General features: G+C 52.3%; 1 protein-coding gene across 1 annotated transcript; it reads left to right on the top strand.

Moving 5' to 3' along the window:
• Positions 1-4685: 4685 nt before the first annotated feature.
• EPOP (elongin BC and polycomb repressive complex 2 associated protein) lies at positions 4686-7785 on the top strand. Its single transcript, XM_060133878.1, has one exon. It carries the CDS (start codon positions 5132-5134, stop codon positions 6269-6271), a length of 1140 nt encoding a protein of 379 aa, XP_059989861.1. The 5' UTR covers positions 4686-5131; the 3' UTR covers positions 6272-7785.
• The last annotated feature ends 6732 nt before the right edge of the window (positions 7786-14517 follow it).

Genomic DNA, 14517 nt, shown 5'->3' with positions numbered 1-14517 from the left:
AAAAGTGGAGGGCTTCCCTGGTGGCGCAGGGGTTGGGAGTCTGTCTGCTGATGCAGGGGACGCGGGTTCGTGCCGCGGTCCTGGAAGATCCCACGTGCGGCGGAGCGGCTGGGCCCGTGAGCCATGGCCGCTGACCCTGGCGTGCGAAGCCTGTGCTCCGCAATAGGAGAGGCCACAGCGGTGAGAGCCCTGCGTACCGCAAAAAAAAAAAAAAAAAAAAAAAGTGGAAAAAAGCCAAATGTGATTGGATAAACCAAATGGGATATATCCATGCTACGGGATACTTGAGATAAAAAGGAACGGACTACTATAATATATGCTACAACACTGATAAACCTCAAAACATTATCTTTTTGTAAAAGATGTCAGATGCAAAAGATCGCATATGGCCTTTCCATTTCCATGAAATGTCTAGAAAAGGCAGATCTATAGAGACAGAAAGTAGTTTAGTCACCTGGGGAGGGAACAGGGATTTACTGCAAGTAGGCATGAGGGGTCCTTAGGAAATGTTCTAAGACTGAATTGTGGTGATGGTTGTATAACTCTGTAAATTTACTAAAAATCACTGAGACACCTTAAAATGGGGTCTGGATAGTATGTAAATTTTTAAAAATTAAAAGCATCTACCTCATAGGTACTACCTCACACTGGTCAGAATGGCCATCCTTAAAAAGTCTACAAATAACAAAAGCTGCAGCGAGTGAGGAGAAAAGGGAGCCCTCCTACACTGTGGGTGGGAATGTAAATTGGTGCAGCCACTATGGAGAACAGTATGGAGGCTCATTAAAAAACTAAAAATAGAGTTGCCGTATGATCCAGCAATCCCACTCCTGGGCATATATCCAGAGAAAACTATAATTCGCAAAGATACACGGACCCCAATGTTCACAGCAGCACTGTTTACAATAGCCAGGACATGGAAGCAGCTTAAATGTCCATTGACAGATGAATGGATAAAGAAGATGTGGTATATATACACAATGGAATACTACTCAGCCATAAAAAGGAATGAAATAATGCCATTTGCAGCAACATGGATGGGCCTAGAAATCATCATACTAAGTGAAGTAAGTCAGAAAGAGAAAGACAAATACCATATGATATCACTTACATATGGAATCTAAAATATGACACAAATGAACTTATTTACGAAACAGAAACAGATTCATAGACATAGAAAACAGACTTCTGGTAAAAAAGAACGAAGTTGGGTCATTACACAGAGACGTGGATGGACCTAGAGACTGTCATACACAGTGAAGTAAGTCAGAAAGAGAAAAACAACTATCGTATATTAACGCATATATGTGGAATCCAGAAAAACGGTACAGATGAATCGGTTTGCAAGGCAGAAATAGAGACACAAATGGAGAGAACAAACGTATGGACACCAAGCGGGGAAAGCGGGGCGGGGGTGGTGGTGGTGGGATGAATTGGGAGATTGAGATTGACATATATACACTAATATGTATAAAATAGATAACCAATAAGAACCTTCTGTGTAAAAAATTAAATTAAATTAAAAACAGACTTATGGTTACCAAAGGGGAAAGGAGGTAGGAGAGGGATAAATTAGGAGAATGGCATTAGCAGATACAAACCACTATATATAAAATAGATAAACAACAAGGTCCTACCGTATAACACAGGGAAGTATATTCAATATCCTGTAATAAACCATAATGAAAAAGACTATGAAAAAGAATAAGTATATATATGTATAACTGAATCACTTTGATGTAAACCATAATGAAAAAGACTATGAAAAAGAATAAGTATATATATGTATAACTGAATCACTTTGATGTACACCAGAAACTAACACAACATTGTAAATCAACTATACTTCAATGAAAAAAAAAGTACCTCAGGATTATTATGGGGATTAAATAACATAAAGTTCTTAGAACAGAGACTGGAATGCTGTCAGTACTATAGAAATGATTATTGGGCTGGACGTCTAGGTCCAGTTCCCTGCTGTGCCTTCTTCTGGGGAAAGTGGGCTGGTCCCCTGTTCCCAAATCCTTGAACACAGGCCTTTGGGTGAGACTCAGATGGGCCACAGAAAGGAAAGCCTAGCTTCCAGGTCTTGAGGGGCCTTTCCTATCCCTTATCCCGGAGGAGTCAGGTGGGACCCGGCATCCAGGCTTGTCCCTATTTTTCTCCTCTGGGGAGGAGGAGAGGTTTCTGCGAAGGGTGCTGCCTCCTCATCCCACAGGCTGAGGATGGGGTCGAGTGTCCTCGAGTGTCCTCTACTGTAGGCAACAGGAATTGCAACAGCTGGGTCAGCCCGCTCACATCGTCTCCACCCTCTTGATAACGTTGTGAGGAAGCCACTGTCTTGCCTTTTCACTGATATGCTGAGACTCAGAGTGTCCAAGTGATCTGCCCAGGGTCTCACAGCAGACACCCCTGGTCCAAGCCCTCTGACAGTGGAGGTTCAATGACTCTAGGCCCTTTCAGCTGGAGAGTTACTCACACTAACCCCTACTGTTTGTATAGTGCTTCTGTGCCCACAAAGAGTTTTCACACCTGGGCTGTATTCTGGGATGCCTGATTCAAGGAAGGGGAAAAAAGGGAAAATGGCGGTGGAGAGAATTCCTCCTCCAGGGAAGGACTCTCAGTAGTAATAGACCCAATAAAGCCCCTAAATGCAGATTTGTGGGACTGGTGGCTTTTGGGGTGGGAGAAAGTGGAGCCCCTTTCTGCATTGATATATATGATTCATTCATTTATTTATGCCAAAAATTTTTTTGCGTGTGCTCTCCTTGTGTCAACACTGTGCTAGGTATGAGGATACAAAGATGAGGGAGACTCTAGAGGATGAAAAGAGTTTTCCAGTTTAGCTTCCCGCATGTGGGGCCCAAGCCCACTCCCCAGGTATCTTAGCTGCAAAGAGTCTGGAGTAGGGTCGGACTGAAAAACATGCCCCCTGCCCCATAAGCAAAAGAAATCTGGTACTAGGGTAAAAGTTCTCAGCACTGTCCACCAGGAGAGACAGCTGTGAAGATCATCATCCTTCCAGAACTTTCCTCCCGTCTGTGTGTGTGTGAGTGGCGGGGGAGCAGGGCTCTTGGCACTCAGGAACCCTGGAGTCTAGACCTGGCAGGACCCCAGGATCCCCCCTCATGACAACTTCCCTGAAGACTTCTTCTGCAGAAGATGCTAGGGGGTGAGTGTTTTGAGCAACAGAACACAACACCCCCTTGTTCCTCAAACCCTAGCCCCACCTTGGGATCTTTACCTCTGGCCTCTGCAAAAGGGATGTAGGGACGACAGAGCTTCCTGATCCCTTTCCTCCCAAATGTTATGTGATGACGTGTAGGGAAACAATACTTCTGTTGTCATCACCAGGAGGACCAGGATGCAAGCTGCATTATTTGTCCCCTTACAGAAACCCTCTCTTATCCCTGCCTCAGAGTAAGATATTTCTCTCTGTGACCACCCCCCCACATACGAACACACCCTTACTCCATGTCATCATATCAATCTCTCTGTATATTTCTGGGGATGGGAAGTCGCTATATTCCAATAACCTGATTTTTATTAAGAGAGAAATATTTCAGGGATTCATTCATTCACTTACAAATATATATTGAGCACTTATTAAGTCTGGGCACTGTTGTAGGCACTGAGGATGCAGAAGTGATTAAAACAAAGTTCTCATCAGCTCATTTCCAGACTAACGGGAGAGACAGACAACAACAACAACAAAGAAGAACAGACAACAAAGAACATTCACAGATTTTCATATAATAGAAGGATCTACAGAAACTAAATAAGGGTAAGAGGATGGAACGTGCTGCGGGGACGTGGTCCTCCATTATCAGGATTTTTATTGGAATTCACTTTTTCTTTGCTTTACTCTGCCTGGGGGAGATAAGAGTGAGGGTGTGTGTGTCCCCTCCTTTGGTCTCCTCAACCCATTTTGGCAGTTCACGCCTCACAGGGCAGAGTCTTGGGATTTGAGGGGGGCTGCAGAGCCAGCTCCTCAGAATTTGTTTCAAGGGGCCATTTAGAAGCTAAGTCAGAAATGGAAACAGGTACTGAGAAAGTCTATTTATCGTCTTTCGTGGGTGTAATAATACTCCTCCTCTCCGAATTTATTTCTTACTTTTATCATCTTGCACACACTCACTGAATTCCTAACTATTCATTCAACATTTTTTGAGCCCACTGTGTGCCAGGCACTGTTCTAGGCGACCGAAACAGAGAGGTTGGGAACATTCTCTGCTTGCAGGAGTCCCTGCTGTGCAAAGTTTCTAAACAACCTCTTTTCATCTTTTCTTTCATCTTCGCCTTTGAGATTCACCTATGTTGATTCACGTTGTCCCAGGAGGGTAGATATGAACATTCCCATTTTCCGGATGCGAAAACCATGACTGCTAAGGAAAAAATGAAGTGCTTTGCGGCGACTGAACACCAGGACGCCACCGCGCCACGTTTAGTGGCGCGTTTCGCCAGTCGCGATCCCACCCGCGCACGCACCCTCCTTTCCTCCCTCCCAGCCGCCGCCGCGCCGGGTCCACGTGTGTGTGTCTGTGTGCGGAATGGGGACGGGGGCGGTGCCGCTGGAGGGGTGGGGTCCGGGCTAACGTCACTGGCAGTGTCGCCCAATCAGCGGCGGGCTCGCGGCCCCGGCGCTGGTATTGGGGCAGCGAGGGGGCAGTTCTCTATAACGCGGTCTCCGGGAGCCAGCGGGGAAGAAAGAAGCCGAGCGGGCGGAAGGCGCCCTCCCTGCCGCCTGGGCCCGGGCACCGGGTGCCGGGCCCGGGGTCCTTCCCGCCTCCCGCGGCCGCCGGCCGCTTTGTTTCCCCAGCCTCTGCGCTCTGGGCAACTCAAGAGGGGCTCGCGCCTGGGCTGCACAGGGATCGCGGCGGCAGGAAGGGCGGCAGACCGCGCCGGGACTCGCAGGGACCCAGGAGTCCGGCCGCCAGGAGGGCCGCGTGACGAGATCGAAGAGGGAGCCGGAGCCCCGCGGCCCAGGGGTGCGGGCCGGGGGCGCCCGTGAGCAGAGACCTCCCCGTCGAGGGGGGGCGATGTTCCCCTCGCCCGTGGGCTCTTCGGGCAGCCAGGGCATCCCGCCGCTGGGACCAGGGCCCCCGCAGTGGGCACCCCCCCCGGTGGTTCCATGGAGACTCTGTGCCCCGCTCCCCGCCTCGCAGTGCCGGCGTCCCCGCGAGGGTCGCCCTGCTCCCCCACACCCCGGAAGACGCGTCGGGGGACCCAGGAGTTCTCTCCGCTGTGCCTGCGTGCCCTTGCCTTCTGCGCCCTTGCCAAACCCCGGGCGTCCTCTCTGGACCTGGGGCCTGGGGAGCTGGCGCCGCGGGCTCCGGTGCTGCTGGACCCTCATGCCCCACTGTGCACCGGCGGCTGGGCCCCGGATGGCCTGAAGCACCTCGCGGGACAGGCCTGGCGTTACAGCGATCCCAACTCCCCGGCCAGCCAGGATGCCGACGCCGCTGTGTGCCGGGGCCGCGGCGAGGAGGAAGAGGGCGGAGGCAGTTTCCCGCACTTCGGCGCTCGCTCCGGCGTACCTCCCGGCCGCTGCCCGGCGCCCCGGCGCCCTCGGGAATCTCCGACCAGCTCCGTCTCGGCTCCGCCTAGGCCAGCCCCCGGTCTCGACTCCCAGCCTGGCCCCGCCGCCAGCCCGCATCAGGAACCGGGTTCCCGGCCTCCGCCGCCACCTGCGGGCCTCTCCTCTGAGCCCGCGGGGCCCGGGACAGCGCCGGAGCCGCCCCCGCCGAGCCAGACTGCCGCAGTCGATGGAAACCCCCCGAAGGCCGCCCCCGAGGCAACGGCCGCCAGCCCCTCGACGGCCAGCGAAGCTCCGGCGGCGCCCGGCGATCTCCGCCAGGAACATTTCGATCGTCTGATCCGCCGCTCGAAACTTTGGTGTTACGCGAAGGGCTTCGCCCTCGACACTCCGAGTTTGCGCCGGGGGCCCGAGCGGCCCCCAGCCAAAGGGCCCTCCCGGGGAGCCGCCAAGAAACGCCGGCGGCCGACGCCCCCCCAACGCAGCGCACAGCCCCGCCGTCCTGCACCGACGCTCCCCACCACGAGCACCTTCAGCCTCCTCGACTGCTTCCCCTGCCCCCCGGCCCTGGTGGTGGGGGAGGACGGAGACTTAGGGCCGGCATCCTCGCTTCGTCTCCAGGGAGACTCTAAGCCCCCGCCTGCCCACCCGCTGTGGAGGTGGCAGATTGGGGGTCCCGCTGTCCCTGAGCCCCCCGGCCTCAAATTCTGGGGGATCAACCTGGAGCAGCTCTGAGCGTGAGACCTCTTCTGCCAAAGGGGAAAAGTGGGGGCCACAGCCAAACTGCGGGCTTGAGGACAGAGCCTCATTTCTCACCTTTGCCTGTCCTCTTCAGGTTTTATGGGCTGTGGTCAGAGGGACCTCAAATGACAGTGATCTTCAAGCACCTAACTGGTTGGGGTGACACCCCCTCCCCCTCATCCTTTGGAGACGAACCAAGGGCTGGAGTCAGGAGAAGGCTTAATCGAAAAAGGCTTAAAGACATAGATTCCAATCCCTCGCCTCTTCCATCTCGGATCTCTGGGGGCAGGGCCTTCACCCCAGGGGGAGCCGAGGAGGCTACAGCTCAAAGACAAGGAAAAAAAAAGAGGGAGAGAGACCTTGGTGATGGACAAACCGGTTGTTTCTGTGGGCGAGCCTGGGGATTGGGGTGGGGGGGGCCCTGGTGGGGGTGGGGAGATGATTGGCAGCTCCCGGGGGCATCCCCCACCCGCACCATCCAGGCCTTTAACCCTTCACTCCCCTCGGGCCTTCCCTAGTCTCCGGGCACCACTGCATCCTCCATGGGGGAGGGAGCAGCTTAGGCAAGGGGGAGATCACCCCCTTCCGGTTCTTTTCCTAGGGACCCCCAAGTCAAGTGACCCCTAGTTACCGAGATATTCATTCTCAGCCACCAACCTTTCCCCTTTGTCCAGTTTTGGGGTTTGCCTCTCCAGTATTCCCCGTTTGCTTTCAGGTTATAAGGTCTTTTCTTTCATCCGCCCCATAAGTCAGCCCCCTCCGCCAGTTTACTCCTTATATTTGGAGGCGCAGGGCTGAGGGACCTCCTCCCCTTCAAAAGTGCAGACTTTGTCTGGGGAAGGGGCCAGAGACCATCCCAGGGAAAGTAATGGAAGGTGGAAGAAATCAATAAAATCAGACCAAACAAGTTGCCTTTCCAGGTCCTCGCCACCGGTTTAAGGATGGAGGGTGTGGAGGTAAAGGGCAGGCCAGGGTCCATTCTTTGAACACCCAAACTGAGACCCCTTCAAGGCTAGAAAGAAGACAAGCTGCTCTTTGTGGAGGGGGTAAATGAAAGGGCTCTTGGCCTAGCCACAAGGTCCAGTGGGTTTTGAAGGGAACTGGGCTGAGGAACCTTTAGCATCCTCCCCCCACCCAACTTCAGGCATTTCGGGAGTTGTCAGGGACCTGATGGATCCGAAAGGGGCAGGGCCAGGGGATTAGTTTTGAGGTCAGAAGTTCTGTTTTCCTGGGGGAGGGGAGTGAGTCAGAGGGGAGTGGAATTGCTTTCTCCTCCACCCAGGTGAGGTCTGGGGAGTTTAGCTCTTAGGGAAATTCCAAGTTTAGGTGTGAGGGGAACCTGGGGGTTGCCGATCTTCCCAACAACTGAGGGACCCAGTGACCCTTCTGCCCACACTAGTGAATATCACCCCCTTTTCCCCCAAGACGGGACAAGGGAGGAACAATTCCCACATATGATACTGGGGAAGGACTTGTCTCCTTTTCTGTGAAAATGCTTTGTAAAAAGTTGTTAATGTTTGCATAGAGCAGATTCTCGAGAAAAACTGTTTTGGACCACAAAAGTTTTGTTTGTTTTAAAAGCTGTCTCTTTTAATTTTTCTTTTGCTGGGGGTGGGGGTGGGGTGGGTGGGTGTGGGTCGGGCACTGCTCTCTTTCTCCTCAACATCTGGCCTTTATGAACCCTGCTGACCTCCCCTCCCCCTCCAGCTGTGTTGTGGGGAGGAGGGAGGAGGGTGGGGGAGTGCCTTCCATTCCTGGGCTTCAGGGGTATCCATCTTATCTTGCCCCCCAAGAATGGGGAAGGCCAAGGAAGAACGCAAATGTGAGGGGTGGGGAGAGAGGCGCTGTGAAGAGGGGGCGAGGTTTGCAAGGAGAAATTCAGAAAGGCAGACTCCTGCTTTCAAAGAGCTCCTTGCTTTTAGTCAGGTCAGTTTGGGCCCATTCGACCAGCCTGGGCGGGGTGGCGTGAGCTCTGGGCGAAGGAGAGGAGTGGTGGGTCATGAAATACCCTTTTGGGACTCTTCCTTCTTCTCTGAGGAGTGGGAGGGGATGCCTTTCCTTTGGCTTTCCTCCTCTTTCAAGTCAAAGTATTAATCCTCAACCTGGAAGGGGGGTGGGCAGTGAGTTAAAAAACACCTTTTGGCCAGACCTGGAACTCCTCTCCTTGCTGAATGGTTTAATTTGGAGAATCTTAGAGCTGGAAGCATCCCTAGAATCTTTCTAGCCATTTTACGGAATACGGTACTATATTGGTCTCCTAGGGCTGCCACGACAAATTGCCAAAACCTTGGTGGCTTGAAACAATAGAAGTTTATTCTCCCACAATTCTAAAGGCTAGAAGTCCGAAATCAAGGTGACTGCGGGGCTGTGCTCCCCCCAGAGGCTCTAGGGGAGAATCCCTCCTCGCCTCCTCCAGCTTCTGGTGGCTCCAGGTGTTTCTTGGGTTGTGGCTGCCTTACTGCAATCTCTGCTTCCAGCTTCACGTGGCCTTCCCCTCTTCTGTCTCTTATAAGGACATTTGTCATTGGATTTAGGGCCCACCTGGATAATCCAGGATGATCTCATCATGACAACCTTAATTAAATTACATCTGCAAAGACCCTTTCTCCAAATAAGGTCACATTCACAGTTCTGGGGGCAGTGGAGTTAGGGCGGGGACTTATCTTTTTGGGTACCACCATTTAGCTCACTACAGAAACTAAGTCCCAGGATGGAAAAACTTGCTCAGGCTTCCTGGAGGAAGGAAGCATGTACTGTGGTGTGCTGGGTCGGTGTGGGGTACGGACCTTCTTGGGTTGGGACCACAAGCCTCCCTGAGTTGGAGCAGCCTGGGGAAAGGCAGAGTTGGACCCCTTGCTTTCCTCAGGCTGACACAAAGATCCTGGGACTCTCCCTCCTCCTAACACTCACTGAGGCGGGGTGGGGAGGATCTCCCCAGGAGGGTCCGGAGGAAGCTCTCCCTCCCTCCCTGGTTTCCTCCACTCTCTCTCTGTGTTTCTCTCGGAGTCCCCGGCCCCTGCTCCCAGATTATCGGCACATCCTCTTTCCATCCCTCCCCTCCCCCAGCCTTCATGTCCTCCGAGGCTCTACCACTGGCCACTGTGTTTTTGCCTAGATGTGGAGGTCGAAGGGCCTTAGCTTCTGTCTGGGTCTCTAAGTTCTCTTCCTGGGTTATCTCAGTTCCTTTAGTCTCAGAGGGTCTCTATCTCTCAACAGCTCTGGGACCAGGTGTCTGCCCCTCCTCATCAGGGCCACCTGCACGACCCTGAGAGGGAGAGCCTTCCTTAAGTTTTGTTCCCAAGGCACCTTTCCTGCCTCCCCCTAATCCACCTCTGCTCACCATCACCTCCCTCCTCCTGGGATCCTCAGCTGCCCCACACCCTCTGCCTCTTGCCTTTTAAATCTTTGTGGCTTGACTTCTGCTCTTTCCAGGGTCACCCATGACAACCCTCAACCACAAATCCAGTGGTTGCCTCCCGGCCTCCCTGACCCCTGAATCACTCCATGACCTGTGACGCTGCTGGACGTGCACCAGGGTCTCCTGGTTTTCTCTCTCCAAAGTTCCCTCTGTCTTCTGTCCCTCCTCAGCGTCCTCTGTCCCTAGGAAGCTTTAAAAAGAGGCAGCCTGGTGATGTCCAGGTGACGTCTACCCTCTGCCCCCATGTCTCCCCACGTGATTTCTTTTGTCTTCTTCCAAGTCTTCAGCTGGCGCAGGCAGAGGTAAGTGACTCCCGAATCACAGGCATAGGTACCTGCCTCCTCTCCCTCCAGCCCAGCCCCTCTCCTGAGCTTTGGTACCAGGTCTCCTGTGGACGCTGGCAACTCACACTACCCCTGTTGAAGACCCAGCTCATTGTCTCCACCCCCTGCTCACATCAGTCCCTTCCTGGTCAAGTCCACGTTCTGGTTATAGCTCTGCCTTTTTCCTTATCATATCCCCAAGACTCGGCACCTTGAATTCTCCCTTGGGTTCTCCCATTTGACCCACTACTACCAATTTCTGAACCTCCCCCTGCTTCTAGCCTCGCCAGTATCTCTTACTGTCTCCGTCATGCTGCAACTCCCACAGGTGTGGTCTGGACTCTTGCAGTGGCCACCTAACTAGTTTCTGGATCTCAGATTTTTCTCTGACTTCCTCGGATTAGGTTACCTTCTTACTCAGTGGGTCCCCTGATTCTATTAAATGCAGCCTCCTTGGCCTGTCCTTTGGGGCCCTCTATGACTTGGCCCTAACTCTCCTGTCCAGGCTTTCCCTGTTACTTCACTTTGTACACTGTATGGTCCATCACACCGGAACGCCCTTCCTTCCCCAGCCACCCACTCTTTCTCTACCTTCATTCCCCATGTGAGATGCAGTCTCCTCCACGAAGTCTTCTTTGATTCCCCCCAGTTGTACGTGATCTGTGCTACCGCTAGACCCTCTTCACTCTTATGTCTGGGGGAGGGGTAGTAAAGTGTGGTGGAAGAATATGGGCTTTGGGACACCCCCAGTCCTCCTCTCCATGAAGAACCTGGGAAACTAGTCTGGCTATCCTAAGGGAATCACCTTTCTGACCTAAGCTTTCATTTCATTGCTTTGTTCTTAACTGAGAGTCATTGACATGAAACGGCCACTTGGAAATCATTCCTGCAATTGTAAAAACTTCCTGCAATTATACTCCAATAAAGATGTTAAAAAAAAAAACAAAACAACTTCCCAAGAAGACACTGTTCAGTGTGTCAAGTCCCCCTATGTATTTTCTTTAAGATAAAAAAGTAGGGTATTGATGATACGGTTATAATTGTTTGTGATTTTTTTCTTGCACCCCTCTGCAGTCATCTTGTATCTCTTGCTTCATTTTATTTAGGTCCTGAATCCATGTCCTGTACACAGCAGGCACCTAACAAATACTTGTCCAATGCAGAGTGCCTATTTTAAAAGGTTTATTTAAAGGACTGCACCCAGCTTGGAGAGTGGAACTTGGCCAGCATGCAGTTACAGAGTTGTCCGCTAGATGCAGCTGTCTGCTAGCACCAGAAGGAGGATGGACGCTGGACGAGGGTGGGTGGGAAAGGCATAATTCTTACGGGCCATTGAGCACCTTCCAGTGCTGGGGCTTGGGAAGAGGGATGTGTAAGACGTGGTCCCTGCACACAAGGAACTTAGCCGGGGGCTTTGCATGCATTATTTTGCTTTTATAACAAAAGAAAAGTATTATTAGCTCTGTTTAATAGATGAGGAAATGGAGGCTCAGAGAGGTTAATCAACTTACCTGAGGTGGCACAGCCAGTGGCAGAGCAAAGTTTAACTCTGGGCTGTCTGCCTGGGTTTTCCCCTAATAGAGGTTATCATAGCATACACTTACATGGCTTGGGGCCAGGCACTGTTCTAAGGGCTTTATGTTTAGTCACTCATCTAATCCTTAGAACATGATGAGGTAGGTACTATTATAATCTCCATTTTGCAGATGAGGAAACTGAGGTACAGAGAGGTTAAGTCCACACCGTTACAGAGTTGTGCCCTTAGAGTTAGTGCTCTTAATGGCCACACTGCTGCCACGTTTCACCACCCCAGTAGCAACGAGTTACAGACTGGGGGTAGCCCCCTCCAATATCTGGAGACCACAAAGCTCTGTGCCAGGAACACCAAGACACAGAGCCTGCCCCTGAAGAGCCTTTAGTTGCATGGGCAGTCCCCTCCTTAGGATGTGGGCTTTCCACAGACGTGCTGGGCAACTCCACCTGAGTGGTTTACCCTCTCTGGGCTTCAGTTATCATCACCTAAAATCAGGGGACTCGGTAGCAGGAAGTAGCTCTGAGACACAAGAGGTCTGTTCTCCATGATTTGTTGCACAATTATAGCACTTAAAAAAAAATAAAGGGAAAATTATCTGCTTTAAAGCGCACAAAAAATCCAGCTTGATTAACATTTACTCATGGACGTAGCTGTGTGAGCACCACCCAGGTCTAGGTGAGCAATGTTTGCAGCCCTCTGGGAAGCTTCGCCAGGCCCACTCCCAGGCAATCCCCCGCCACCCCCTGAGATACCCGCCATGCTCCCTCTGTCACCACAGGTTTATTTTGCCCGTCTTTCACCTTCATAGACATGGAAGGTACTTTCTGGATCTGGCTTCTTTTGTTCAACCTTATGCGTGTTGGCTTCATCATGCTGTTGTGTGTTATTCTTTTCATTGCCGTGTAGTAGTGTTTCACTGTATGAATATTCTACAGTTAATGTATTCTGTTGATGGATGTTTGGGTCATTTCCAGTTTTTAGCTTTAAGTATCAAGCTGTGAGGCACCGTTTTAAAGGAGTTGGGAGGGGCAGTGAAGAGAGCTAACATTTACTCAGGCATTAACTGTTCTGGACAATGGGCTAAGGGCTAGAGATAAGAAATGACAAAACCCACATATTTCTCTCCCCAGAGCTCACAGCTTAGTACGGGAAAGAGACAAATGAGCAAGCAGTCACGGGACAGCATGACCAGCGTGGAGACGGAGATCCTTGCGACTGAGGGGACAGTGGAGCAAGTCAGGGAGGACTTCCCAGAGGAGGAGATACGTGAGCGGAGGCTTGAAGGGTAGGGAGGAATCTGTGGCTTGAGTGAGTGGGCCTCCTGAACAGATCATATTGCATGGAGCACAGGGCGCACGTGACAGGAGATGAGGACAATGGTGAGCAGATCAGGCAGGGTCCTGGCCCTCTCTCAGTGTGTGTGGGACTGGTCATCATCAATAATAATAATCTCACGCAGCTGAGACAAGTGTTGTGAAGGAGACGAGTGTAAGGGGCCGGGGGCTGGGCCAGAAGGGTTCACCCTGGTCAGGGAGAGCAGAATAGGCTTCTCTGGGGAAATGATCCTTGAGATGAGCTTGGAATGATGGTTATGAGTTAACAACAAGGAGAGGGGAGGAAGAGTGTTCCCGGCAGATGGAACAGTGTGGATAATGGTCCCGGGGCTGGAGAGAAGGAGGCACGTCAAAGAACCGAGTGTGGCCGGAGCCCAGTCAGAGGAGAGATTGCACAGAGGCAGAGTGGGGCCAGGTCTCCTAGGCCAAGGGAAGGATCAGGCTTGACAACACTGGAAGACAGAGATGGGTTTTAAGTAAGGCTGTGACAATAAGATTTGTGGCATTTGGAAAGGATCTCTGTGGCATCTGTGTGGACAATGGGGACAAAGGCAGATGTAGGGAGATTGGCGAGGAGTCAGAGTCCAGGCAAGAGGTGATGGTGGCCTGGCTGGGAGAATGGATGCGGTGGGGTGGGGGGATGTAGATGGAGTGAAGTGGACGCAGGTACAATTGACCGGATGTAGCAAGGGTTAGTTCCGGGGGATAAGGGAGAGGGAGGTGACAAGAGCAAGTCTTGGGACTCTGGCTTTAGACCTGGATAGGCAATGAGACAGGAAACACTGTGCTGGGTGGGAGCAGGGGGAACATCCTGAGCTCAGATTGGGCATGTAGAGTCCAAGTGCCCTTGAGGTGTCCAAGGGGATATGTCTGATGATCAGAGAAGCGGGGAGGGCCGGAGATGTACTCGTGTGAGTCACCTGGGCATCCTTGGGGATGGAGGTTGGGAGGCTGGATGTGGGGCTCAGGGAAAGACTTAAAAGTGGGAAGAGAAGAGGGCTCAGGAAGGATTGGACCTTGAAGCCCCATGTGTCACTGGAGGATGGTGTGAAGTATTGTGGGGTGGGCGGAGGCAGGGAGATGAGTTTGGAGGCTGTGAGCAAAAATGAGGGAATCTGCAGGGAGAAGGAGAGGAGGGGCCTTTATAAAGCAGAATTGCCAGGCCTTGGTGAGGGATGGAGTGTGAGGTGAGGGCAGGGAGGAGTCTAGGTTGAATCCAGCTTTTGGCCCTGGTATCCTGGTGGGTCTGCTGTTCAAGAGGGAGATTTGGGCTGGGGATAGAAATGTTTGGAGTCATCAGCATATGACTGGACAAGAATGATCAGGGAATGTGTGTCCAGTGGGAAGAGATCCAAGAATAGAACCCTGAGGGACATTAAGTAAGATGAGAGGAAGGGCCAGGAGGTAGGAGAGATGTCATCGAAAGCCTGGCGACCCCTGCCAGTCGTCCATCAATGCCTGCGCTCCAGTGGCTGCCCAGGTGGACTCGCTTCCCAGCTAGCTCCCCGCTGCCAGGTGTGGGCGTGTGATTTCATCCCCACCAGTGAGAGGCCAAGGGGAAGTGGTGTGAGCCCTTCTCCGCCTGGGCTCTAAGACCCCAGGTAAATCCTCTGTACACTCCCTTTCCCCCT

This window comes from Lagenorhynchus albirostris, chromosome 20, assembly GCF_949774975.1.
Source record: "Lagenorhynchus albirostris chromosome 20, mLagAlb1.1, whole genome shotgun sequence".
Lineage (NCBI taxonomy): Eukaryota > Metazoa > Chordata > Mammalia > Artiodactyla > Delphinidae > Lagenorhynchus > Lagenorhynchus albirostris.
Note: the sequence above shows the minus strand (reverse complement) of the source record. Positions and strands in the feature narration are given on the sequence as shown.

Excerpts from the sequence above, each read along its gene's own strand:
- EPOP (XM_060133878.1), top strand. The coding sequence starts at position 5,132 with ATGGAGACTCTGTGCCCCGCTCCCCGCCTCGCAGTGCCGGCGTCCCCG.